The sequence below is a fragment of the Schistocerca cancellata genome, chromosome 1, assembly GCF_023864275.1.
Source record: "Schistocerca cancellata isolate TAMUIC-IGC-003103 chromosome 1, iqSchCanc2.1, whole genome shotgun sequence".
In the NCBI taxonomy this organism is placed as follows: domain Eukaryota; kingdom Metazoa; phylum Arthropoda; class Insecta; order Orthoptera; family Acrididae; genus Schistocerca; species Schistocerca cancellata.
In genome coordinates this window covers 390,395,861-390,419,177 of record NC_064626.1, presented here as the reverse complement: position 1 = coordinate 390,419,177, position 23,317 = coordinate 390,395,861, and the positions used below count along the sequence as shown (strand labels likewise).

At 40.8% G+C, this 23,317-nt stretch overlaps 1 protein-coding gene across 4 annotated transcripts in view; it reads right to left on the bottom strand.

Moving 5' to 3' along the window:
- Positions 1–15,751, bottom strand: part of LOC126175547 (metastasis-associated protein MTA3) — a 212,602-nt gene extending 196,851 nt beyond the window's left edge. For 2 of the 4 annotated variants that reach the window (XM_049922394.1, XM_049922412.1), the window contains exons 1-2: positions 15,444–15,744; positions 11,034–11,101 (exon numbers count right to left, since the gene is read on the bottom strand). In XM_049922394.1, the coding sequence (XP_049778351.1) occupies positions 11,034–11,101; positions 15,444–15,471 (96 nt within the window). In that variant the 5' untranslated portion in view covers positions 15,472–15,744. Of the gene's footprint in view, positions 1–11,033; positions 11,102–15,443 lie in introns of all 4 variants that reach the window. The other 2 variants (XM_049922420.1, XM_049922403.1) reach the window with 2 other exon arrangements.
- Positions 15,752–23,317: the final 7,566 nt, after the last annotated feature.

Below are 23,317 nucleotides of genomic sequence, written 5' to 3'. Positions count from 1 at the left end.
TTCCGTAACACAAGTGACCTGATCGTCAATGCTAGGAAATTGGCAGTCATCAAATGTTGCTAGAGAGGAGAAAAGTGATCAATTGGCTTGATAAAACTTCCAGCATTTTGGGCACATAGATGGCAGCTGTGGCTGCAATCGAAGGACACATGGAAAATGGTCACTCGAGTGTGTATCAGCAAGAGCGAACCATTCAAATCATCGGGGTAGCCATACAGTGCTGACCAAAGGGTCCAAATGAGAGTAGGTTGATGTGGAGGCAGACAAAAATTTAGATTCCCCAGTGTTCAGGCAATCAAGATCCGCTTGGTGCAAGAGGTCAAGGACGCGGAGATCCCCAAAGCGGGTGGTGGGCACTGAAGTCCCCAACAAGAAAATAGGGGATGGGAGCTGACCAAGGAGATGTAGGAGATCGCTCTTGCCTTTGGTGTGGACGATGGAATGTATATGGTGCAAAGAGAGAAGGTGAATTCAGGAAGGGAAAGATGTACTGCGACAGCTTGGGAGGAACTTGTTAAGTGGATTGGGTGATAATGGATGGTACCATGGAGAAGACTCACAAGTCCGCCATGTGCCACAATGCCAGCAACAGCGGGGAGATCCAACTGGACTGACTAGAAGTGAGAGAAGACAAAGCAATCATTGGGACTTAGCTTTGTTTCCAGAAGACAGCAAGTAATCAGAGAGAATGATCATAGGAGGATCAATAGTTCATCCCAATTGGAGCAAATTCTGCAGACATTCCAATGGATAACTGACATAGGGTGGACGAAAAACGGAAAAATCTCACCACAGCTGCCATCAACTCAGCAACCACTGAGAGCTGGTGGCCGACAGCGTGGAATGGCATTCAGCCAGAGTTGCAAGATCCTGATCCACAGGTTGTTCGGGGGGCAGCTAAAAATCTTCACGAGTAGGCTCTTTTTGGAAGTCCAGGAGTCCGATTTTGGGCCTGTGATTTAGCAGGAGTCGATGACGGTTGAGCCTTAGAGTGAGCAGGTGATAGTGGAGAGGCTGAACGGGCGATCTTTGGGCTGGCTAGTCTGATGACCGTAGTGCTAAAGGTGAGATCGCAAGTCTGCATGGCTACCGCCTTAGTAGGTCGAGGAGAGGTTAGGACAGTGCTATATTTACCCACTGGGAGCACAGTGGGCTTTCTACTGGCGAATAACTTACGAACAAATTTTCTGAATAATTCGTTCATCTTTAAATACAGGGTAATCTCAGGAGGAAGCAGCGTGGTTGCCCATACATTTGATGCAACGAGGAGTTGGGAATGGGCAATCACCTTCATGGACATCCCTGCCACAGGTAACGCACTTGGCCATATTGGAACACGACTGGCTAGTATGATTAAACCTCCAACACTGATAGCAACGCGTAGGGTTGGGGGTGTAAGGGCGAACTGAAATTATCTCATATCCCACTTTAATGTTCGATGGAAGTTGAACTCTGTCAAACGTCTAGAAGAGAGTGCAGATCGGTACCAATTCCTTTTCAACCCTTTCCATTACTCGAAGTACGGCCGTTACTCCCTGATCAGACAGGTAATTTTGAATGTCCTCATTTGATAGTTTGTCAAGTGATCTTGTATAAACAAACCCATGCGATGAGTTTAAAGTACAGTGCGGTTCCAGCCCGGTGAGGGAAAGTGTGTAGCAGTGTAATTCGAAGGAATTTTTGTGCCTGGACGGCACTGTTTCTAACAAGGTGCCGTTTCTTAAGCAGGAACAAGACTTTACACAACCTGCAATTGCATCGACACCTTTCTGAATAATGAAAGAGTTGACTGTTGAGGTCTTGACCTTTGTCCAACCGCGAAACAGCTAGGAACTTTGGCACTGATGGAAGGATTTTCTGTGGCCGAGACTCATCTAGCTTTCTCTTGTGGGCCGAAGTTGTAGTGGGAAAGCATGGGTTGGCCTTCAGACATGCACAGGGAGGAAAGAAAGAAAAAGGGAGGAACAAAGAAAAGGAAAGAAGAGAATTCTCAAACACCAAGCGGAGAAGAAGGTAAAGAGAAGAATAAGGACAAAGTAAGGACAGATACTTTACACTGTTGAGAGAAAAGAGAAACCACTTCATTCATTCACAAGCATCCGTCTCCGGATGTAGCTGCAAAGCATACTCCAAAGAGAGATGGAAGGGGACGGGGGAGGAGAATTGGGGACAGGGAGGGACGTGGAAAGGGAAGATATGCAGCCAAGAGAGGAGAGAGCTGCACAAGCTTGGGCTTGGGGTCCCGTGCTCGCCATTCACGTATCCACAAAAGAGTTTTGGAATCCCTGGATCTCTCTCTCTCTCTCTCTCTCTCTCCCCCCCCCCCCCCTCTCTCTCTCTCTCTCTCTCTCTCTCTCTCTGCCCCCCCCCCCCCCTCCACCACTCCCCACACTCGCACCTTCTATACGCTCCCAAATGTTCATAAACCGAACCACCCAGGATGCCCATTAGGCTGGTTACTATTATCCCACAGAGAGAATGTCTACTGCCGTGGACCAACACTTTCAGCATACTACCCATAACCTATCCTCCTATACAATAGACACCAACCATCTGCTCCACTGACCCTTCACAGTTCTTGGTCCTTTACCACCTGGTACCCTGCTTGTCACTGTTGATGCCTCCCCACTGTCTACATTAACATCCACAATGGCCATGCCCTTGGCACTGTTGAACATTACCTTTCCTGACTCCAAGCCACCCTTCCTCATCACCATGATCAACTATATACTCATACACAATTACTTCTCCTGTGAAGGGATCATCCATGGTACTGCAATGGACACCCATGTGGCACTATCCTATGCCAACTAATCATCAGCCATCTAGAGGAATCCTTCCTAGCCACCCACAATTCCAACCCCTCACCTGGTTCAGATTATCAGAGCTTTGTGATCTGGACCAAAGGTAATGACACCTTATCAACATTCCTCCAGAACCTCAATATTTTCTTCCCCAGTTGCTTCATCTAGTCCTCTTCAACCCAACAAGCCACATTCCTCAATGCTGATCTCCACTTCAAGAATGGCTACATCAGTACCTCTGGCCACATCAAATTCAACAACCACCAACCACTAACAATACCTCCACACTTTGACAGCTGCCATCTATTCCATACCAAGAAGACCCTTCTATACACACTAGTCACCCGAGATCAACGCATCTATAGTGACGAGCAGTTCCTTTCCAAATACACCAAGGGACAGATTTCCCTTATCTAGTATATCCAGTTGCCAACCACCTCTAATATACCCACCATCAGTCAACATTGGAGCACTCTCCTCATGACTCAGTATCACTCCATCCAGGACTGGAACAACTGAATCACAGTATCTACCTCTCATTGTGTCCACTCGCACAAGGCATATCCTACCCACTATCCTCCTCAACACTCTCACTGTAGTATTCTGCCACGCACTGAACCTAGGTAATATCTTTGTCCGTCCCTTTGCTACCCCTTCTCGTAACCCATTGTCTCATGGCCCATATACCTTCAAAAGACATAGATGAAGACCTGTCCCAGATATCTTCTCACTACCACATCCTCCAGCCCTGTCACAGGCATCTTCAATACTATAAGAGGCAGGGTTACTTGTGAAAGCAGCCATGTGATCTACAAACAAAGCAGCAACCAGTGTGCTGCTTCTACATAGGCATGACAACTAAGTAACAAGTCATCTGCCCACATGAATGGCCACTGTCAAACTGTGATCACGGGACAGCTGGAACACCCGCTGGTGCCCAACATGGTGGGCTTCACTTCAGTGATTGTTTCCCATGCTCCACTGTCTGCATCCTTTCTACAAACACCAGCTTTTCTGAATCATGCAGGGGGGAACTCTCCCTACAACATATCCTTCAGTCACATAATCCACCTGGTACCAACCTTCATTAGTCTGTCCTCCACCTACTTAACACTCTTTCCCTCTTCCTACGCCAGCACTACATACACCTTCCATTCCACCAACATGCCCTGTCCCCTTCTCTATTTCTCCCCCCTCTCTTTTATGCTCTATTGCCCCCTCCACCCAAGCACAGTGACCCAACTCTGTAACAGCAGTATTATGCTATTCACACCATATCGCTGCTATCCCTCCACCTCATACCGCCTCCTTGCTCCTATCACCCATCTTCGATGCGTGCTCATGTCATACCCAATTGTAGCCTACAGTCTGCCCACAGCAGCTGGAGACAATGGACAGTGGCTGTGTGTGTGTGTGTGTGTGTGTGTGTGTGTGTATTTTTGTCTCCCCCCCCCCCTTGAGCAATTGGCTATGTGCTTCCTACTTCAAAAGATGGCCTTTTGGCCAAAAGATTAAATATTTAGTAGTATTGTGATTGTCCAAATCTGCAACTCAGCACTTTCTCTTTGTGGTGAGTAGCAATCTATCCTTCTCATAATAATCTTGTTAATGGAGTTTGGCATTCAAACCAAAGAGAAATGACTGCTGGCATTTCCCACAATTTTATCGCAATCTGCTACAAAATCTGAGACAGCTTCGTGTGAGGAGCACAGGACAAACAGCAAGAGGATGACAGGAAAAAATTAAATACGTAAAACCACTCAAAACTAAATAAAAAAGGTAACATAGGAATGCCTTTTGCACTGCAATTAAGTCTTATTTGGATCACAGGCATTTCATTTTATTCAAAGTAGCTTCAGTGGTTACTCTTTCGGCTCTTACTTATTTCCACTAACTTCTGTACACACTGGCGTGTGATTTTTAGTACACCGCACTACACCGACATGAAATATTTTCTCGTTTGCATGTTTTAATACATCTACATTTACCTCTAATACACTATGTATGTGTGGAAATTATGCACCAGTAAAAACTGAGCACTGAAAGTATTTTAAGTAAAGTGGAATGCATGTGACCCAATTAAGACTTTACTATAGAGCAAAAGACTAAATTTTGATATTCGTAAAGCCCCAGTTTTTTTAAAGAATCATATGCCTATGAATAAAACAGCTTCAAACTCTTGATTTTTTATGGATACCTTATGGTAGCCATACATACCACAAGACAGAGCACCGTAAGTACCAAAAACCTAACAACCTTTTTGTTTCATGAAAGTTTTGTAGAATCAAAATGTCCAAAACAGGGACTGGTTGCAGGGTCATAACCAAATGAATGCCAATTTAAATTACCGTTTCTCTTCATCATCAATAGTGGATAATAACATACGAGATGAAACACAAGACATTCTGACATTGTATCTGTGGACTAGATACAGCCGAGCCTTTCCTGAACAAGAATTCATTTCTGCACTGTTTATGATCTTGGAAGCATGAATTAAATTGTCAGATTAATAACATTGATTTCAGGAATTAGGAAGTATTGTATCAAACTCTAACATTACTTTTTGATGAAACTACTTGTGCACTACACTTTTAGAAATCAAACACATTTCATATACAATTAAACTGCACTAAATTATTCTTAAAATTTAGCCACATTTGATCCTCCAATTTCTGGACTGTAAATTAAACTTCTGTAGCAGTTCCCACAATGTAACGAAGGGCGATACGGAAAAACTTAAAATCTATCTAAATATTGTTTTATCCAAACGGAAAAGACTACTGGTACATAGCCCAACAATTTATGCAAAAACGTCAAAATCCAGTACTGCAGCCATCAGTTACAACAACTATTTCACTTTTAAACTGGGTTTCAACAATACTACTATCTGAACAATTTCTTGTTAACAGTAACATGAATAAATATATCTACAAAGTCATCAACTTTGAATAAGCAAACACGCTAATCATATGTACACCTGAATTCTTACTTGCCCACTGTGGGAACTTTATCAAGGATATCCTTAACTATATTAAGATTTGTGCAGATCACAACATAGTGAAGGAATGATCAGTAATGAATTAAATTTTGTCCACAAAAAATGACAGAATTGACAAATAAAACTATCCACTGAGAAAATGTGTCTCTGAAGTGAGCCATTCTCTGTGTTTTGTCGAAGTAAAAATTTCACCATGGACAGACCAAGAAGGAAGCACTTACAATTCAGGCAAAAAGTCTGAAAAATTTATTGAAACCTGGAATGGGCAGTATTCTATTGGATTATAGTTCTAGTAACACACTGAATAGGTATGCTTTCAGGTTCCATAGTCTCCATGAACCAAATATTGCTTATGTAAAAAGCCACAGTGAAGAAACATCTTCAAACAGGTAGCAGTGTCCCCATATTGTGCGAAAACTAGAAATGAAATTCCACATTCCTCCACAGACTCACGGAACAACTTTCTATCATTTAGTTGAATACACATAGGGCCAATTCTCACTGCCCTACATCTTTAAGTGCAAATATCATCAGTACTGCATCTCCCTTTCTCCTATGGAATGCAGTTGCACAATTACACAATATGGCAAATGCACACATTGCCAAAACTGCAGCACATCCCCTCCAAAAATAAAAAGAAGTTAAAAATAAGTAAATAAGTCATCTTAAACTCAATAACTTGTCCACATGCACACTTTGGAAAGTTCAGTTTACTGCAGACAACACACAACGTTCAACACTATCATATTGTGTATGTGTGCACTTGAAATGACCATTCAGAAAGTGTTGGTCGGCCCAGGAATGCGCAATTTCCCTGTATCTCCAACCATTAATATGTTATACCCATTTTTGTAGTCTTCAGTCTGAAAACTGGTCTGATGCAGCTGTTCACACTAGTCCATTCTGTGCAAAACTCTTCAACTTTGTGTAATCCTGCAACCTACTATCCTCACATGAAGACAAGCTTGCAGAAGATATCAGCTGGTGAGGACCTTATAGCCTGAACTACCAACAATGGTCCCTTACCACACTGACAATGAGACAGAGGATACTTATCACTTTCCTCCAATTAAAATTACTTTGGAATTGGCAGAGTGCAGTGGCATGGGGAACTTTGCAAAAACAGACATAACGTCTTATGGGATAACAGCAATCAGTGATTTTATAATGTTACTTAAAATCCGTCTTGATTGCAAAAAAAAATTTTTTTATTATTCATATGACCGGTTTCGGTTCATTCAGAACCATCTTCAGATCTGATATTTCAGTTACAGGAGTAACCCGTCCAAATCCAGCAACTTTCACATGCTACGTCACATGTGATGTAGCATGTGAAAGTTGCTGGATTTGGACGGGTTACTCCTGTAACTGAAATATCAGATCTGAAGATGGTTCTGAATGAACAGCACATGTGATGTAGCATGTGAAAGTTGCTGGATTTGGACGGGTTACTCCTGTAACTGAAATATCAGATCTGAAGATGGTTCTGAATGAACCGAAACCGGTCATATGAGTAATAAAAAAAAAAAAAAATATTTTTTGCAATCAAGACGGATTTTAAGTAGCATGGGAAACTGTTGTCAGCAGCAAGCAGCCACGCTCCACAAGGCTCTCCATACCCACAAAACGGGTGACACGGCAGCCACGTGGGGCTCAAGAGAGAACTACAATTGGTTGAACACATGACCCTCCCACTTTACTCACTAAAACGTCAACCACATAATAATTCTAATCAGTACAAGACTTAACACTAGTGTTGGGCACGTATATTGGACAGTTTCTTCTTTCTGTGCCTCTCATCCCTCTCACAGGGGAAATCCCTCTGTGCGACCACAGAATATGCATTTGAAACTGCTTGTTGCAGTCAAGACTTGGTCTCCCTCTACAATTTTTATCCTCCACACTTCCATCCATTCCAAATTGATGATTTCTTGGTGCCTCAGCATCCTGACTATTAGTCAAGTTGTGCCATAAATTTATTTTCTCTCTAATCAGACTCAGTATCTCTTCATTAGTTATATGATCTGCCACTTAATCTCCCGTATTCTGCAACAGTGCATTTCAAAAGCTTCTGTTCTCTTCTTGCATGTTGTGCTTATTCTTCAAGTTTCTGTTCCATACGATGCTACACTCCACACTGCCACCTCCTGGAAAGACCTATTCATTATACCCCTATTCAAATACACTATATGTTCTTATATGTTTGTTTCATATGCTACATTTTTGGCGGATAGTATAATTATGATGGTACGTCCCCAAAATAATAACAAGTTTCCAACTTTACAACATCTGTTCACTATGGCGGTAGCAAAGTTTTTTGCATCAGGTGTTAGCAACATGGTCAGCATGCCACCAAAATTACTCCATGTAAGTATACATACATGTTGACATTTACAAATCCTCTTCCTTATTTTAAAGTCATCATGTGTGTCACAAACCGGTAAGAATCTTGGCAGACATCTCATTCATACTCACAACATAATACTATTATTGGCTTCTTGGCAGAGAAATGGCACATTAGAATATGGAAGGATCTGACCTACCTCATTCTCTCTAGTCACTGTATAACTAGTTTATGACACATGGAGAGAGCTACAGCTGGCACATGCGTAACCAGATGCATACTACTGGCGATGTGGTGCCTGTAAGGTATCCAATTCTCCACAAGATGGTGCCCATTGGTGACAAACTTTATGGACTCTGCACTGATGCAGAAGGAAATAACATTAAAAAATATTTGTACCTTAGTAGTTTCACAGAGTTTCATTGTTGGGGAGGGGGGAGGGCAGTGCAATGAAAGTTGGTGGGAAATACCTTATGCACACTTAATTCATTAAAGCTGGTGCACCAGCTCAAGTCTGAGAGTTTGCGAGAAAGAAGCAGCTGCTGTACATGGAACCAACCTTGCAACCCTCTGAAGTGATTTGAATTGACTATAGAACATCCAAATAACACTGAACAGAGTTTAGCTTTGCTGTATGTCATTACAAGCCAGAGTTTTTGCACCATTTTGTATAAAAGTTGTACAACACATTTTTGTTTCTTCCAGTTCTTTTTTCTATGGTTCATAATACCGTTACTTGTCCACATTCATTCCCACTGAATTATAGCTCACTTAATGACCCCATCTTTGATTTCTCCAATAACTACTTGGTGCATAAAACACAATAATACGGTAAACTGCTTTCTCTATCAATAAATTAGCTTAGCAGGTGACAATTATATAAAAAAAACTGTATTTTGTCAGATGAACTACCTTATGCGGACCTATCATTCTTACTGTTGGCGTGTTCTAAATAATTTTATTTAAAATTTGTTTTAACATGTGACATTTCATTAGCTAACTAAAACTAACAACTTTATAGCAGCCTAACAACCTTAGAGCTTGTAGCAAACAGAAAGTAGCAAATACTGCAAACTATCATTGATCATGCTGTCACCATTCCTCTCATCTCTTTTACATAAGACTGCAAGTTTTGCATTTCCTTTACATCAAGAGAAACTCTCAAGTGTCACCTTGTACTCCACTTTCTAAAAGATTTTCCTTCCTTCTTCAATAAAACACCACACATATTTGTGTAGATGAGATTGCTAATGCATGACTGTGCAGTGGCACTTGACTGTTGAACATCAGGCTCGTGAGAAGAGGAGGAATAGCTGTGTACAACCCTTTATCGCCAGACATGTGCAGTACTAGATTACAAAGTTCAAGTTCTCTGCTGTGCCTGACGGAATGAGAATATGAGGAACTGCCAATAGCAATGTCACTTGAAAGAGACCATTAAGCATTGGAGCATCAGTGATGAGGCTGTATGTCATTGGCAGGTTTCACTTCTTTCGTATGTATCTCATTGTCAGGAACATAATCATGAGACATTACAGCTTTACAGCTACACACACACACACACACACACACACACAAATCACCCGCTTGTTACATATACTACTTATCCACAAGCATACACACCGCCACAGGATATATGGTGCATTTCTTGAACTGACACAATCTTAAAAGCTATTCAAGAAATCTGACTTGAACGCCAACTATGTTTGCAGGTCTCGCTGTAACTGAAAGTGATAAGAATAAGAGCATTGTCACGAGGGCATTTTTATTCCATTGTACTTGGGGTGATAAGTTTCATACAGGAAATAGCAGCACAGTTTCAGGTAACCTGTAAGAGCTAAACATATGTAGGCATAACATGGTTTAATATAAAAATTTGAGGCTTTTGTCTGTGTCTGGAGCCTGTTTCCTGTTCTGCATCATTCCTCAGACTACCCTCTCCTCCCCCAGCTCATATTTGTGGTTATTTTAGGACACATAAGTGAAACTTAAATTATAAACAAAGGGAGCATGCTTAATAATTCAGCAGCAGCTAATGCAGTACTGTCTGTCCCGAAGCATCAAAATCATTTGAATTAAAACAAAATCAAAAGCACCAGGCAGATTTAGAAATTAAAGAGCTGGTACACAAAGTTAAGGACTAAACCGCCACACAAAACTATACATCACTCAGTATATGCATCACAAAAATAATACATAGAAGGAAAATTAGGAAGATGATTTAAATTCTGACACATAGATAATGTAATGATGGTATGGGGGTAGTAATGTAAGTAGACACAGGCAGAGAGGAAGAAGGCAAGGAATAAGAAAAGATTCAAGAAGAAAAAGGGAAATATGTGGTAATTCAAATTATGCTCTCGAACATAACAACCCTAAAAGCGGAGCACTGATTATTAGTACAAAGCTTTTCATTTGTGACCCTATTAAAGTTATTGCATGAAAGAATGCTGGGTGGGAATTATACACTCGCTATTAGCTAACAATAACTGGTGGACAAAAACAGATCCTCCATTGCTGGGGTGGTTGTACAACAGAACAAGTGCCACAAGTATATTTGCAGTTAATATAACAAGTGAAGTGAGAAAACAGTTGGTATCCCAAACAACATGATTTTGCAATCACATTTTGTTGGGGGCTGAACGTACTGAACATTCGTAATGGTGTTCCCATCATTCACTATTGGCAAATAAATTTAAGCCTAACAACATACAAACGATGCCACAGCAGTGAAACATGAACAATGTTTCATGAGGATAAATGACGAGTCATCCTTCATATGCTGGAGATTACATATGCGCGCGCGCGTGTGTGTGTGTGTGTGTGTGTGTGTGTGTGTGTGTTTCCAAGACTAAATTATAAGTAAGTGATCATTTACAAAACTTACCTTGTTTAATTCCTCTATCCTCCTAATTTGATATGGCGAAGTAGATGATGTCTCGAAATATACATAATCTGGAAGAGACAAAAGAATTTCTAAAATGATACCTGCACAACATATACACAGGAAAAGAAAGCACAGCCTTCGCGTGCAGTGAAAATGCACACTACAATAACAATTTTACAAATCTATACATCTTAACAGTACTTGTTCACTTAAAATTTGTGCTACTATTCATTCTATGAGGTAGCATAATTAAGGGTTGATCACACACAGCAGACAAAATCTTGTAAAGATTTTTAAGCTTTGTATGGCGAGCCTACTCTTTTATGTGTACTCAATTAATTAATTAAGTTGTTCTTCTCCCCAATTCGATTCAATACCTCCTCATTAGTTATGTGATCTACCCATCTAATCTTCAGCATTCTTCTGTAGCACCACATTTCGAAAGCTTCTATTCTCTTCTTGTCTAAACTATTTATCGTCCACGTTTCACATCCATACATGGCTACACTCCATACAAATACTTTCAGAAACGACTTCCTGACACTTAAATCTACACTCGATGTTAACAAATTTTTCTTCTTCAGAAACGCTTTCCTTGCCATTGACAGTCTACATTTTATATCCTCCCTACTTCGACCATAAACAGTTATTTTGCTCCCCAAATAGCAAAACTCCTTTACTACTTTTTCTATTATCCTAGTTTTGCTTTTGTTGATGTTCATCTTCTACCCTCCTTTCAAGACACTGTCCATTCTGTTCAACTGCCCTTCCACGTCCTTTGCTGTCTCTGACAGAATTACAATGTCATCAGCGAACCTCAAAGTTTTTATTTCTTCTCCATGGATTTTAATTCCTACTCTGAACTTTCTTTTGTTTCCTTTATTGCTTGCTCAATATACAGATTGAATAATATCGGGGATAGGCTATAACCCTGTCTCACTCCCTTCCCAACCACTGCTTCCCTTTCATACCCCTCGACTCTTATAACTGCCATCTGCTGTCTGTACAAATTGTAAATAGCCTTTCGCTCCCTGTATTTTATCCCTGCCACCTTCAGAATTTGAAAGAGACTATTCCAATCAACATTGTCAAAAGCTTTCTCTAAGTCTACAAAAGCTAGAAACGTAGGTTTGCCTTTCCTTAATCTTTCTTCTAAGATAAGTTGTAGGGTCAGTATTGCCTCACGTGTTCCAACATTTCTACGAAATCCAAACTGAATTTCTCCGAGGTGAATGCAAATTATGCCACACAAGTGTTTAGGCCTAAGGTGGGGATGTAAACGTTTTAATGTGCATCTAAGTGAGAAGACAAAACTAAGTCACATCTATAGCTTTTAAAATCAATGTGGGCCATTTTTGTTCCTGTTGTGTGTTGAGCAACAAATTTGTTTCCCTACTTGGACTCCTCTGGAACCAAAAAGAATACTGTAAGAGAAAACACTTTAAATAGTAATGATGTGCTCATTGTTCAGAAATATCAAAAAATTACACTATGGTCCCATTATGGACCATCATGTAACCATCTTAATCACAGTACACCTCCAATGAACACTTATTTCCTTTAATGGAAACTGTTTTACACAGTTCCTCTCTGATAAAAGGGTTTAATAAAGCTCATAACTACTTTGGAAACTCCATGCCCTAATAACAACAATCTAAGGAAGAAGACAAGATTGCTACTCACTGTAAACATGATGCGCTAAGTTGCAGACTGGTGCAACAAAACGACTGTTACACATTTAGCTTTCGGCCCGTCTGCAACTCAACATTTTATATTTATGTTGGGTAGCAATTTCTCATTTTTCTTGTATTGTTCAAAGCCCTAATTACTTTAGCAGATAAAACCTATTATTCACTTCAGAAAAATACATAAAAAAACCTTCATCCTAGGTTGGCAGTGCATACCAGGAACAATACCAATTCCAAGATAAAATTAAATCCTCCTGTCAGAATTAATAGTAAATTAAAATGCAAACAGTGTTATGTGCTCTAGAATAGGCCTACATGTTATCTGATCACTATGTGAAACCACAGTAATGGAAATGAGCGTTTGGCGTCATTGGCCGGGAGGCCCCTCGCGGGGCAGGTCCGGCCGCCTTGGCGCAGGTCTTATTACATTCGGCGCCACATTGGGCGACCTGCACGCCGGATGGGGATGAAATGATGATGAACACAACACAACACCCAGTCCCTGAGCGGAGAAAATCTCCGACCCAGCCGGGAATCGAACCCGGGCCCGGAGGACGGCAATCCGTCACGCTGACCACTCAGCTACTGGGGCGGACACCACAGTAATAAAATGAACCCTCACTAAACAATTGCAGTAATAATGGGCTCCAAGTTAAATAAAATATTTAAAAGAAACTGAGGCACCAACAATTTTATGAACATGGCAAAATGACTTGAAACAGTTGACGAGTAAATACATTGATATTGCTGGTCAGTCCTACAGTTAGTTATCAAAATTATCATTATTATCTTCACTGGAAAGTTTTCAAAGAAAATCTCAGCTTCCAATTAATAAGATTTTAATTTGGAATCTAAGTGACCTAAGTAAAATACACAAACCATCCACGCACCCAGTTTGATTGCAACTGAAATCTGTTTTATCCCAGCAAGAAAGCATTGGAATGGGAGTTTCTTTTGTTTTAACGTGAATTTCAGCTATGGACACTCCAGTTCTGATGTAAAATTAATACTAATAAGCTTGCACCTGACTGTGAGACAACGTAACAAGGGCACGTTCAGCCCTCGCATCTGGTAAGAAACACAAATCAACTGCTGAAATGCAACATCAAGTTGTTGTTATTGTTGATGCTGCTAGTCTCTCCTGTGGAATCTTCTTTATCTCTGTGTAACCATGGCAACCTATGTCATTTGGAACCTGTTTACTGTAACCATGCTTTGTTCTCAACAAGTAAACAATTCTTTTTCTCCTTGCCACAGAACACATGCAGAAAAGCAGTCATCACGTCATGTTGATTTCCACTCCTTGGCACAACAGATTGACGTTACATGATTCTCCTTATGTAAATTCATTTAATAGAGACATCTGACCTCTGCCAGAGTCAATATGAATGCTATGAACTTCTACTATTTCACCAACCTAGTACAGCAACTATAAATGACACCAAACACTTTAACTGAAAGCAACTTTTCACCATATCTTTGGAAATCTTAATTACAACATCCTTATGAATTACTGGATAGATTGCATAGCCCTTTACAATGTAGAATTTGTTTGTGTTCTTCATAAATATTTCGAGAAGATAGACTGTTGTACAAGAAGAAAATTGGGGTTTGATAAAAGTGTGACAAAGTGAAGAAAATGAGTGGGCCCTACACAGCTAGTAAATTACTTCTAATCATAGGATTTGTCTATGATAAACCTCTCATGCAACAAAAAAAATTGCCATTGATTCCAAAATGATGCAAAAAACGGAGCTGTTTGCACACTGATCCACTTAAGTAATATCATTGTTACTACAATAGAAATCAAGTGTAATGATATTCATGATCTTGTGCAGCATGGTTACTTCACATAAGCGGATCTGTGGTTCTAGTAATGGTCTGGATAGACTGAACCAGGGTTACTTCTCTATCCCTAAGAGAATTTCCATTCTTCTCACAGCTCTTCACAAATATCAAATGTAAATCAGTGTAAAGTGTGGCGTTCAATATTAATAGGAGGAGTCGGCTGAAATTTTGTACAAATTAAATATAAAAAAAGCTGTTCATATTCAACTCATAAGGGAGAAAACTAATGTTCTAATATTTTGGATAACTACATGTAACTGCAATTAATCTCTCACTACTGGAAACCAACACTGCATTCATTGACAAACAACATGGTGAAGTGACGAACACTTAAATAAAGCTGGTCGAAAGATACAAAACCATTTTTGCAAAAGGAACGAGCCGATTAATATAACCGTATACCTAATAACAAAGCCACTACTAGTTGTCAGTACTTCACATTATATTACAAATCAAAACAAACACCTCCCGACATGTAAACAAATATTATGGCGTGGTCTCTAGCCGTCTACAATTTTAGTACAACAGCTGCAAATTAAGCAGATTTTCCAATTATTATATAGGCACCTAATTATTTTTCCAAATTAATGTTTAGACGCCTTCCAAACTAACACCAAGCATTCATGTGCTCATCCGAAAAAAATAGTGCAAATTTGTTTGCCAAACAATTAACAATAAGCAAGATTTCTGATATGGAATGGAATACTGTTAAGTACAAACATGTGAAACGTGCACATAAAAGTCGAATGTTTATTTTCACGCCAAGAAACGCATTTTAAACAATCGAGTAAAGCACTACAATATCAATGCGCGCGCCCAGCAGTCTAGTGTGTAGCCGGCCTAGCTATTTAAAACATTATATATATATGCCTACCTCCAACTCTATACATATTTGCTGTCATGGTGTCGTCTTCAGCACTTCAAATCACTATCTTCGACAACTACATTTAACACACACTTTGTCTATGTCTCTGTACACGCAGTTACTACAACGGATCACTGGACATCCCACAGCAACAACTCGCCATTTTCCTCTCCTACCTCTCTTCCACTACCGACCTATGACGTCACACTGCACAGTCCGACGGAATTTTTGTCAACAAATTATTTGCGAAATAATAACGGATCATACTTTTCTGCATTAGGGCCCCTGTTCAAGACGACAGAGGAAGAACAAACAAAGGTAAGCTTAATGTTTCTGTCCTTTGTCTCACATTTGCGTGCGATGGCGTTTCTGCCGCAGCGCGCAATGAACTGTCAACACGGTTATTTCGCAAACTGCATCGAAAATTGTCGTGACACATATAACTCTCTGTTTATATTACTTCCAAAAAAGGAGCAGTAAGAGGGTAAAATATCTTATGATCGCATTCTGTGATTAGCAGTGTAGTGTTTCTACTTTTACATCCTTCTCGGAAAAAGGGATGCAACTCCCAAAGTTTTAAATGTTGCACCCAATATATGCTTAGAAATTGGTACTTAGGTCATATAAAATAGTTTCCAGTTACGAAACTTGGTCCTCTAATCAAAAGAAAACCGTAATTTCTGCGTTGTCTTCTAATCCAGAACAGGCGCAAACATGTCGATGTCCAAACGCTTTTCTTTTCCAGGACGTAACAAGTCGTTCAGATGACTAATTCATTGACTTCTATAGATGTTTTATGGTTTTGAAAATAATATTTAAATTTCAGCGCGTCTTATAGTTGGCATGGAAACAGATCCAGAGCACATACTTTAAGTGGCAGTTGAACCATGTGCTTCGATTCAACGCCATCTATGGATTGCTTCATTAACGAACTCGATAGGGTATACCGAACTTGCCATTGTGGAAGTAATTCAAATCGAAACATTTGGAAGGAAAGACAGACGAATAAACAGCTCAAACATGAATAATATTTGAAATTTATGCAAGTGGTATAGAAGTTACTGATTTAAAAATGTTATTCCAGAGAAAAGTCTCCTGCACAATTAAATTTGTGCTGATTGAAGTACTGTAATTCGAATTATGAGTAAATTACAAGAATGTCACTGAAAATTAATTCAGATACATTCATTATGTTAAAGTAAGAGATGATTGCACAATACATATCGTCAATAGAACCGCATTTAATGGAATGTGACAAACACTAGGGCAGAAATGGAAACGGTGAGAAACAAATATGACTTTAAAAAAGTGAGCGTAATATTCTATAAAAACATATAATGTGCTTAAGTTCGTGCAAAGTGATACATTTATATTTAATAGCATCATCTTTCATTTTAAAAAATAAAAATTTGTTAGCTTGTTGTTCTATGGTAATAACATATAATTTGCTTAAGTATGTGCATAGTGGTTTAATTATATTTTATAACTTCTTCTTTCTCTAAAAAAAATCAAAATAAAAAATGTGAGACTGCTTGCGTTTAATTTTGTAACACAAAGTGTTGGAGGGCTATGCCGGCAGTAGCGTGGCTACACGCAGGGTCACCCATGCCGGACTGCCCGAAGGGGAGGAGACAGAACAAGTGTGACCCACAACGACCTATCGAAAATCTGTCGCCTATCCTTTTCCTATCCCCAGCCCATCCTTTTTCTTTTCCTTCTCATTTCCCCCATTTAACCGATGCTGACGTTTAAACCACGTTTAGGGGTGAGGAGGAAATGCCAAGCCCATATGCCGAACATCTGGAAAATCGTCAGTGCCTGGACAATAAGGTCCAAGGCAATCGGAAGCGGTGGGCCAATCACCCGCACTTCTTAAATAACCTGATTACTGAAACCGAGATCCATTATAATAACGAATGTTCTCTTCCTTTGAGGGACTTTCAAGACAATTACTTTAATTAACCTGTTAATAATGCACCTTAAAGGTAGTTATCATTTTCGTTTCTGATTTCACAGAAAAAACATAGTATGTAGATTTAGAAAGTACATTAAACAGCGTTCTTAACCTGTGATTAAAAACACCTTGTTTGAAACATGCCGCCCTGAGCAGTATTTGGAATGAACAAGAAAGACAAAAAGGCTTCATGAAAATAGTATTAACCGTTATGATCGATCTCTAAACAAATTGACCTTTTATACAATGGGTCCCATCTAAACTTTTCATTGCCAATATCTCTGGAACCACAATAGATATTGGCAAACGGTTTTCTCGGGTATGAGTGTACGGCAGGGGCTCACGAAAGTAAATACTTTTGAGACATTCTAAAACGTATGCAAATATTGGTTTCAACGCAAATTTATGTTCTTTTTTTAATGGACATCCCCTATTATTCCATACGCAATCAGTAACATGACAAGTCACAATAATAATGGCGTTGGTTGCACCGCAATACATCAATTACATCCCAAGAAATTGACATGCGTGAAAGAATGAAACGCACCGATAATGCTCTTCCGTAGTGCAAGCATGAACGCACGTTCCGCGTAATTGCGATATGATTGTCGTACTACGATGCAAAAAATGATGTACTTACATATTGTTATGTACACTGTTAGTACGCGGCCTGCGAAATATACGAATGTCCAGTCAACCACAATGAAAACAAGGACACAGTTTACTGGTAAGTGCTTTTTGAATTTTTCGACTGTACTACAATAGCCGGTAACGAAATACCGATAACCACGATCAGAATGAACAAAATTAATGGCTGGCAAAGCTTCACACAGAAGGATACATGCTATCTGATTGCAGTTGTACATCAGTTACACAATGGTACATGCCACATACAAGACATGTCACTGAACGTCTTTAATGACTGCAACACAATTGAACTGTTGGAGATGGTGCAACACATACATAAACATAGAATAGTACTAACAAAACAAATATACGTTCTCTTCACAAGACACAGAATGTATGCCGATATATAATCACATATCTCACACCCGAAGCACTACAACATATGTTCAAAGAGATCGCCATTTGGTTGGGAATACTGTTGTGTATGCTCCAACAAAGATCCACTCATGGCTGTTAGCGTCTGTGCTGTTATTGCGGCGCAAGTAGCAGTAATATGGTCTTTCATGTTGGGCATTGTTGTTGCGAGATGCTGATACAGCACGTCTTTCACATGCCCCCGAGAAAAACGTCTATGGGGATGAGGTCCGGCATCCATGCTGGAAATCCATGAATTCCCTGCCTTCGAATCCATTGATGTGGGAATTGTTGGTTTAGCAGCTGTTGTACCACCATGGCATTATACGCAGGGCATCCATCATGTTTATACTAAAATATTTGACACAGATGAAGGAGTAGGTCGTCCATCAGTTCAGGTAAGGAACAAGGCAGGAAACGCTCATACTCTCGCTCATTAAGAGTGCCATCAATGAAATATGGGCTAATGATGTGGTGTCCTACAATAACACATCATACACTGACACTCCACTGACGTTGATGTTCAATCCGGCGAATCCAGTGTGGGTTTCCTGGTGAACAGTAGTGCATATTGTGTAAGTTGACATTCCCATCGTTTGTAAGCATGGCCTCACTGGCAAACAATACACTATGCATAAAGTCATGGCGTTGCTGCAGAACCCACTGACATACTCCAGGCAAGTGTGAATGTCGTTGCCATGGAGGCCTTGATGGAGCACCATGTGATATGGGTGGTACCTATTCCTGTGCAGAATACGCATCACACTTGTTCTAGAGATTTCCGTCTCTCTCTCCATTTCACAAATACCTGCTTGAAGTGTATTGCAATGGCTGCCAGAACAGCTATCTCTGCTGCTTCATGTGTTACACCTCTGCTCCGTATCCACATTCCTGGAGACAACCGCCCAGTCGTGCGAAGCTTTCTAACAGTATTCATATAGGTATGGCAGGTCAGATGAGTCTGTTAGGCTATTACTGGGTACACACCTGTGCCACACATGTGCCATTTTGATGATATTCTCCATACAGTAATATCATGTTAACCATTTCCTCATTTGTGAATACCATGTCGAATGCCTAGAATGGATGGAAAGGCAAATTAATATCACAATTACAGCAATGATACCAATTATGGTGTACAGTACACCGGTGTCATGTGTCAGTATGTGGTTCCACACAGAACAACCTGCTTCGTAGTGAGCTGTTCCCACACATAGCACCGATTGCAGCCTGTTCCTGTAAAAACGGTTGAATGGGGAGGTTACACTGGCCAGTACTGTTCCGTAGTCTGTATGTATACAAGTGCAACATAATATGAGGAACCCTGTTATGTACATACCAACGTACGTGGTGGGAATCCCTTTTTCCAGCTCTCATTATAAGAGTGAAAGTAAGAATATGTACATCAATCACTTCACAATTACGAGCAAAGTGCAGGTCATGCTTGCATTGTGGGAAGTGCAATAGTAGCGCGTTTCATTCATTTCACGCATCTTTTTATGTTCCAATTTCTCGGGATGAAGTTGACGTATTGCGATGTGACCACCACCATTATCATTGTGACTTCCAGTGTTATTGATTGCGTATGGAGTAGAAAGGGGGTGACCATTATAAAAACGGAAGTTTAGATTGAAACCAATATTTGCACACAGTCTCATAGTATTTACTTTCGTGAGCCCCTGCCATACAATCATACTCATGAAAGTCGTTTGTCTACATCTATTGTCATTCCAGGAATATTGCCAATCAAAAATTTAGGTGAAACACCCTGTATATTATATACCGGGTGATAAAAAGCCAGTATAAATGTGAAAACTTAATAAACCACGGAATAATGTAGATAGAGAGGTAAAAATTGACACACATGCTTGGAATGACATGGGGTTTTATTAGAGAAAAAAAAACAAAGTTCACAAAATGTCCGACAGATGGCGCTGGACACCAAAACGTCAGTGACTGCGCATGACAATCGTATATAAAAGGAGCTGCAATGAGAGAATCAGATGCGCCAGCAGTCAACATTACCTGAAAAGGCGCTTATAGTGAAGCTATATTATCAGAATGGGGAATGTGCTAGTTCAGCGTTACGATCCTATCGCCATAGGAAGGGGATTCGAACGGGTAAAGGTCCGTTGACAAATGCAGCTGTGGCGAGAATGATTTCGAAGTTCGAAGCCACGGGTTGGTTAGACGATGGACTCCGTAGTAGCTGACCGAGCACAAGGCGTAATGCTGCTGAGACAGTTCAGGAAGAAATGGAGACTGTAGCGGGTTCGTCTATGCACGGGGAAGTCAGCGCTCGTGCAGTCGCACGTCGCACCGGCATTCCATACACTACTGTTTGGTTGGCACTTAGGCGTACCCTCCGATGCTATCCGTACAAAATCCATCGGCATCATGAACTGTTACCTGGCGGTTTAGTGAAGCGGAGGGCATTTGCGGTGTGCGTGTTTCAAAAGATGGCGAACGATGACGATTGGTTGAATAACGTGTTGTGGACCGACGAAGCTCATTTCACACTCCGTGGGTCTGTCAACGCCCACAACTGCAGAATTTGGGCTACCAAAAATCCTAGAACTGTCGTGGAAACTCCATTGCACGACGAGAAAGTCACGGTATGGGTTGGAGTTACCACATCTACCGTTGTCGGGCCTTTTTTCTTCTAGGAAATGCGTGATTCTGGTTTTGTAACTGCTACCGTGACGGGCGAGAGGTACGCCGATATGTTACAGAATCGCATCATCCCCAGCGTGGTTGATAAACACCTGCTGGAACGTACGATGTTTGTGCAGGATGGCGCTCCACCCCATATTGCTAGACACGTGTAAGATCTCTTGCGCGCGTCGTTTGGTGATGATCGTGTGCTCAGCCGCCACTTTCATCAGGCTTGGCCTCCCATTTCCCCAGACCTCAGTCCGTGCCATTATTGGCTTTGGGGTTACCTGAAGTCGCAAGTGTATCGTGATCGACCGACTTCTCTAGGGATGCTGAAAGACAACATCCGACGCCAATGCCTCACCATAACTCCGGACATGCTTTACAGTGCTGTTCACAACATTATTCCTCGACTACAGCTATTGTTGAGGAATGATGGTGGACATATTAAGCATTTCCTGTAAAAACATCATCTTTGCTTTGTCTTACTTTGTTATGCTAATTATTGCTATTCTGATCATTTGAAGCGCCATCTGTCGGACATTTTTTGAACTTTTGTATTTTTTTGGTTCTAATAAAACCCCATGCCATTCCAAGTATCTGTGTCAATTTGTACCTCTCTATCTACATTATTCCGTGATTTATTCAGTTTCCAAATTTATACTGACTTTTTGATCACCCGTTACATTAAATATCATTAAAACTTTGCTTACTCTGCCTATGAAAGACAACATTCTTGGTGCCTTCCTTTGAACACTACGATTATGTAGCGTTTCAGTCTCTTCATTTATATGATCACTAAGAGAATTCTTGTTTGAACTTCAGCTTAGCTTCTTTCCACAAACAATTAAGTTCTTTCTGGTGCATTTGGTTTCACTTGTTGGCGTGCCACTTACAACATGTCTCTCCAGTGGACAGGCATTTGGATACCTCTAATGAGCCTGTGTCTGTAACTTAAAGACGCAGAGCCACCATATCAGTGACACTGCTATCAAAATTATACACATGGATTTTCAAGCAAGTGACTGTAAAATGTGGCCCTGTGTAGGGAAACTGGAGACGACACATTGTATTCCTGACTGTAAAACTACTCCTATTATCTTCCACGTAAGTAATTAACATAAATAAAAGGTGATGATGGAACCTTGGGATGTGAATATCACGACAGATTTATTCATAAAAACATGAGTCAAATGGAATATAGGTCAATATAATACATTACTTATATTCTATTTTATATTCATAGAGTAAAAAACCGCGCGGGATTAGCCGAGCAGTCAACCGCGCTGCAGTCATGGCCTGCGCGGCTGGTCCCGGAGGAGGTTCGAGTCCTCCCTCGGGCATGGGTGTGTGTGTTTGTCCTTAGGATAATTTAGGTTAAGTAGTGTGTAAGCTTAGTACTGATGACCTTAGCAGTTAAGTCCCATAAGATTTCACACACACATTTGCTCCTAGAGTAAATCGCCAATCGGCGGTTGAAAATGTTGAACCAAGGGTGATGACTCGACTTTAATTGTGACTTTAAATGGATAGCGCAACCTCACTGTGATTAATACGAACAACAGTGAACTGAAACTGGAAACAAACTACTACGATGCATCTGAATCGTACAACTGCTGCTGTGTGGCCGCACAATTGAGTAAGAGAATTTCCCTCTAACGATTCCTAGTGCCGTGCTCTGAAATGCTCACTCTTTACGTGTAGAAAACTCGAGGTGCAATGCCCAGTGTAAATCGGCCTCGAATTGGGTGGGAAATTCCGTCAACTCCTCTCAGTTGGATACACCTTCGCGCCCATACTCCGAGTCCAAGAAATATCAAATCTCCTCTCGAGGATGGGGCCAAATCTCGTCCGCATTCCTCCGTGGTTCGCCATCGAATCCCGTGCACCTCACACTATCCACCGCCAACTAAAAACTCGGAAAACATTCCTCCACCTATTGCGCAGTTGTTCGTATACGCCGGCCGAGGTGGCCGAGCGGTTCTAGGCGCTTCAGTCCGGAACCGCGCGACTGCTACGGTCGCAGGTTCGAATCCTGCCTCGGGCATGGATGTGTGTGATGTCCTTAGGTTAGTTAGGTTTAAGTAGTTCTAAGTTCTAGGGGACTGATGACCTCAGATGTAAAGTCCCATAGTGCTCAGAGCCATTTGAACGATTTTTTCGTATACCATACTGCCTCCCTCCATCAGAGATAGGAAAAAACCGTTTCTCCAATCCCAGTACATCGACAGGC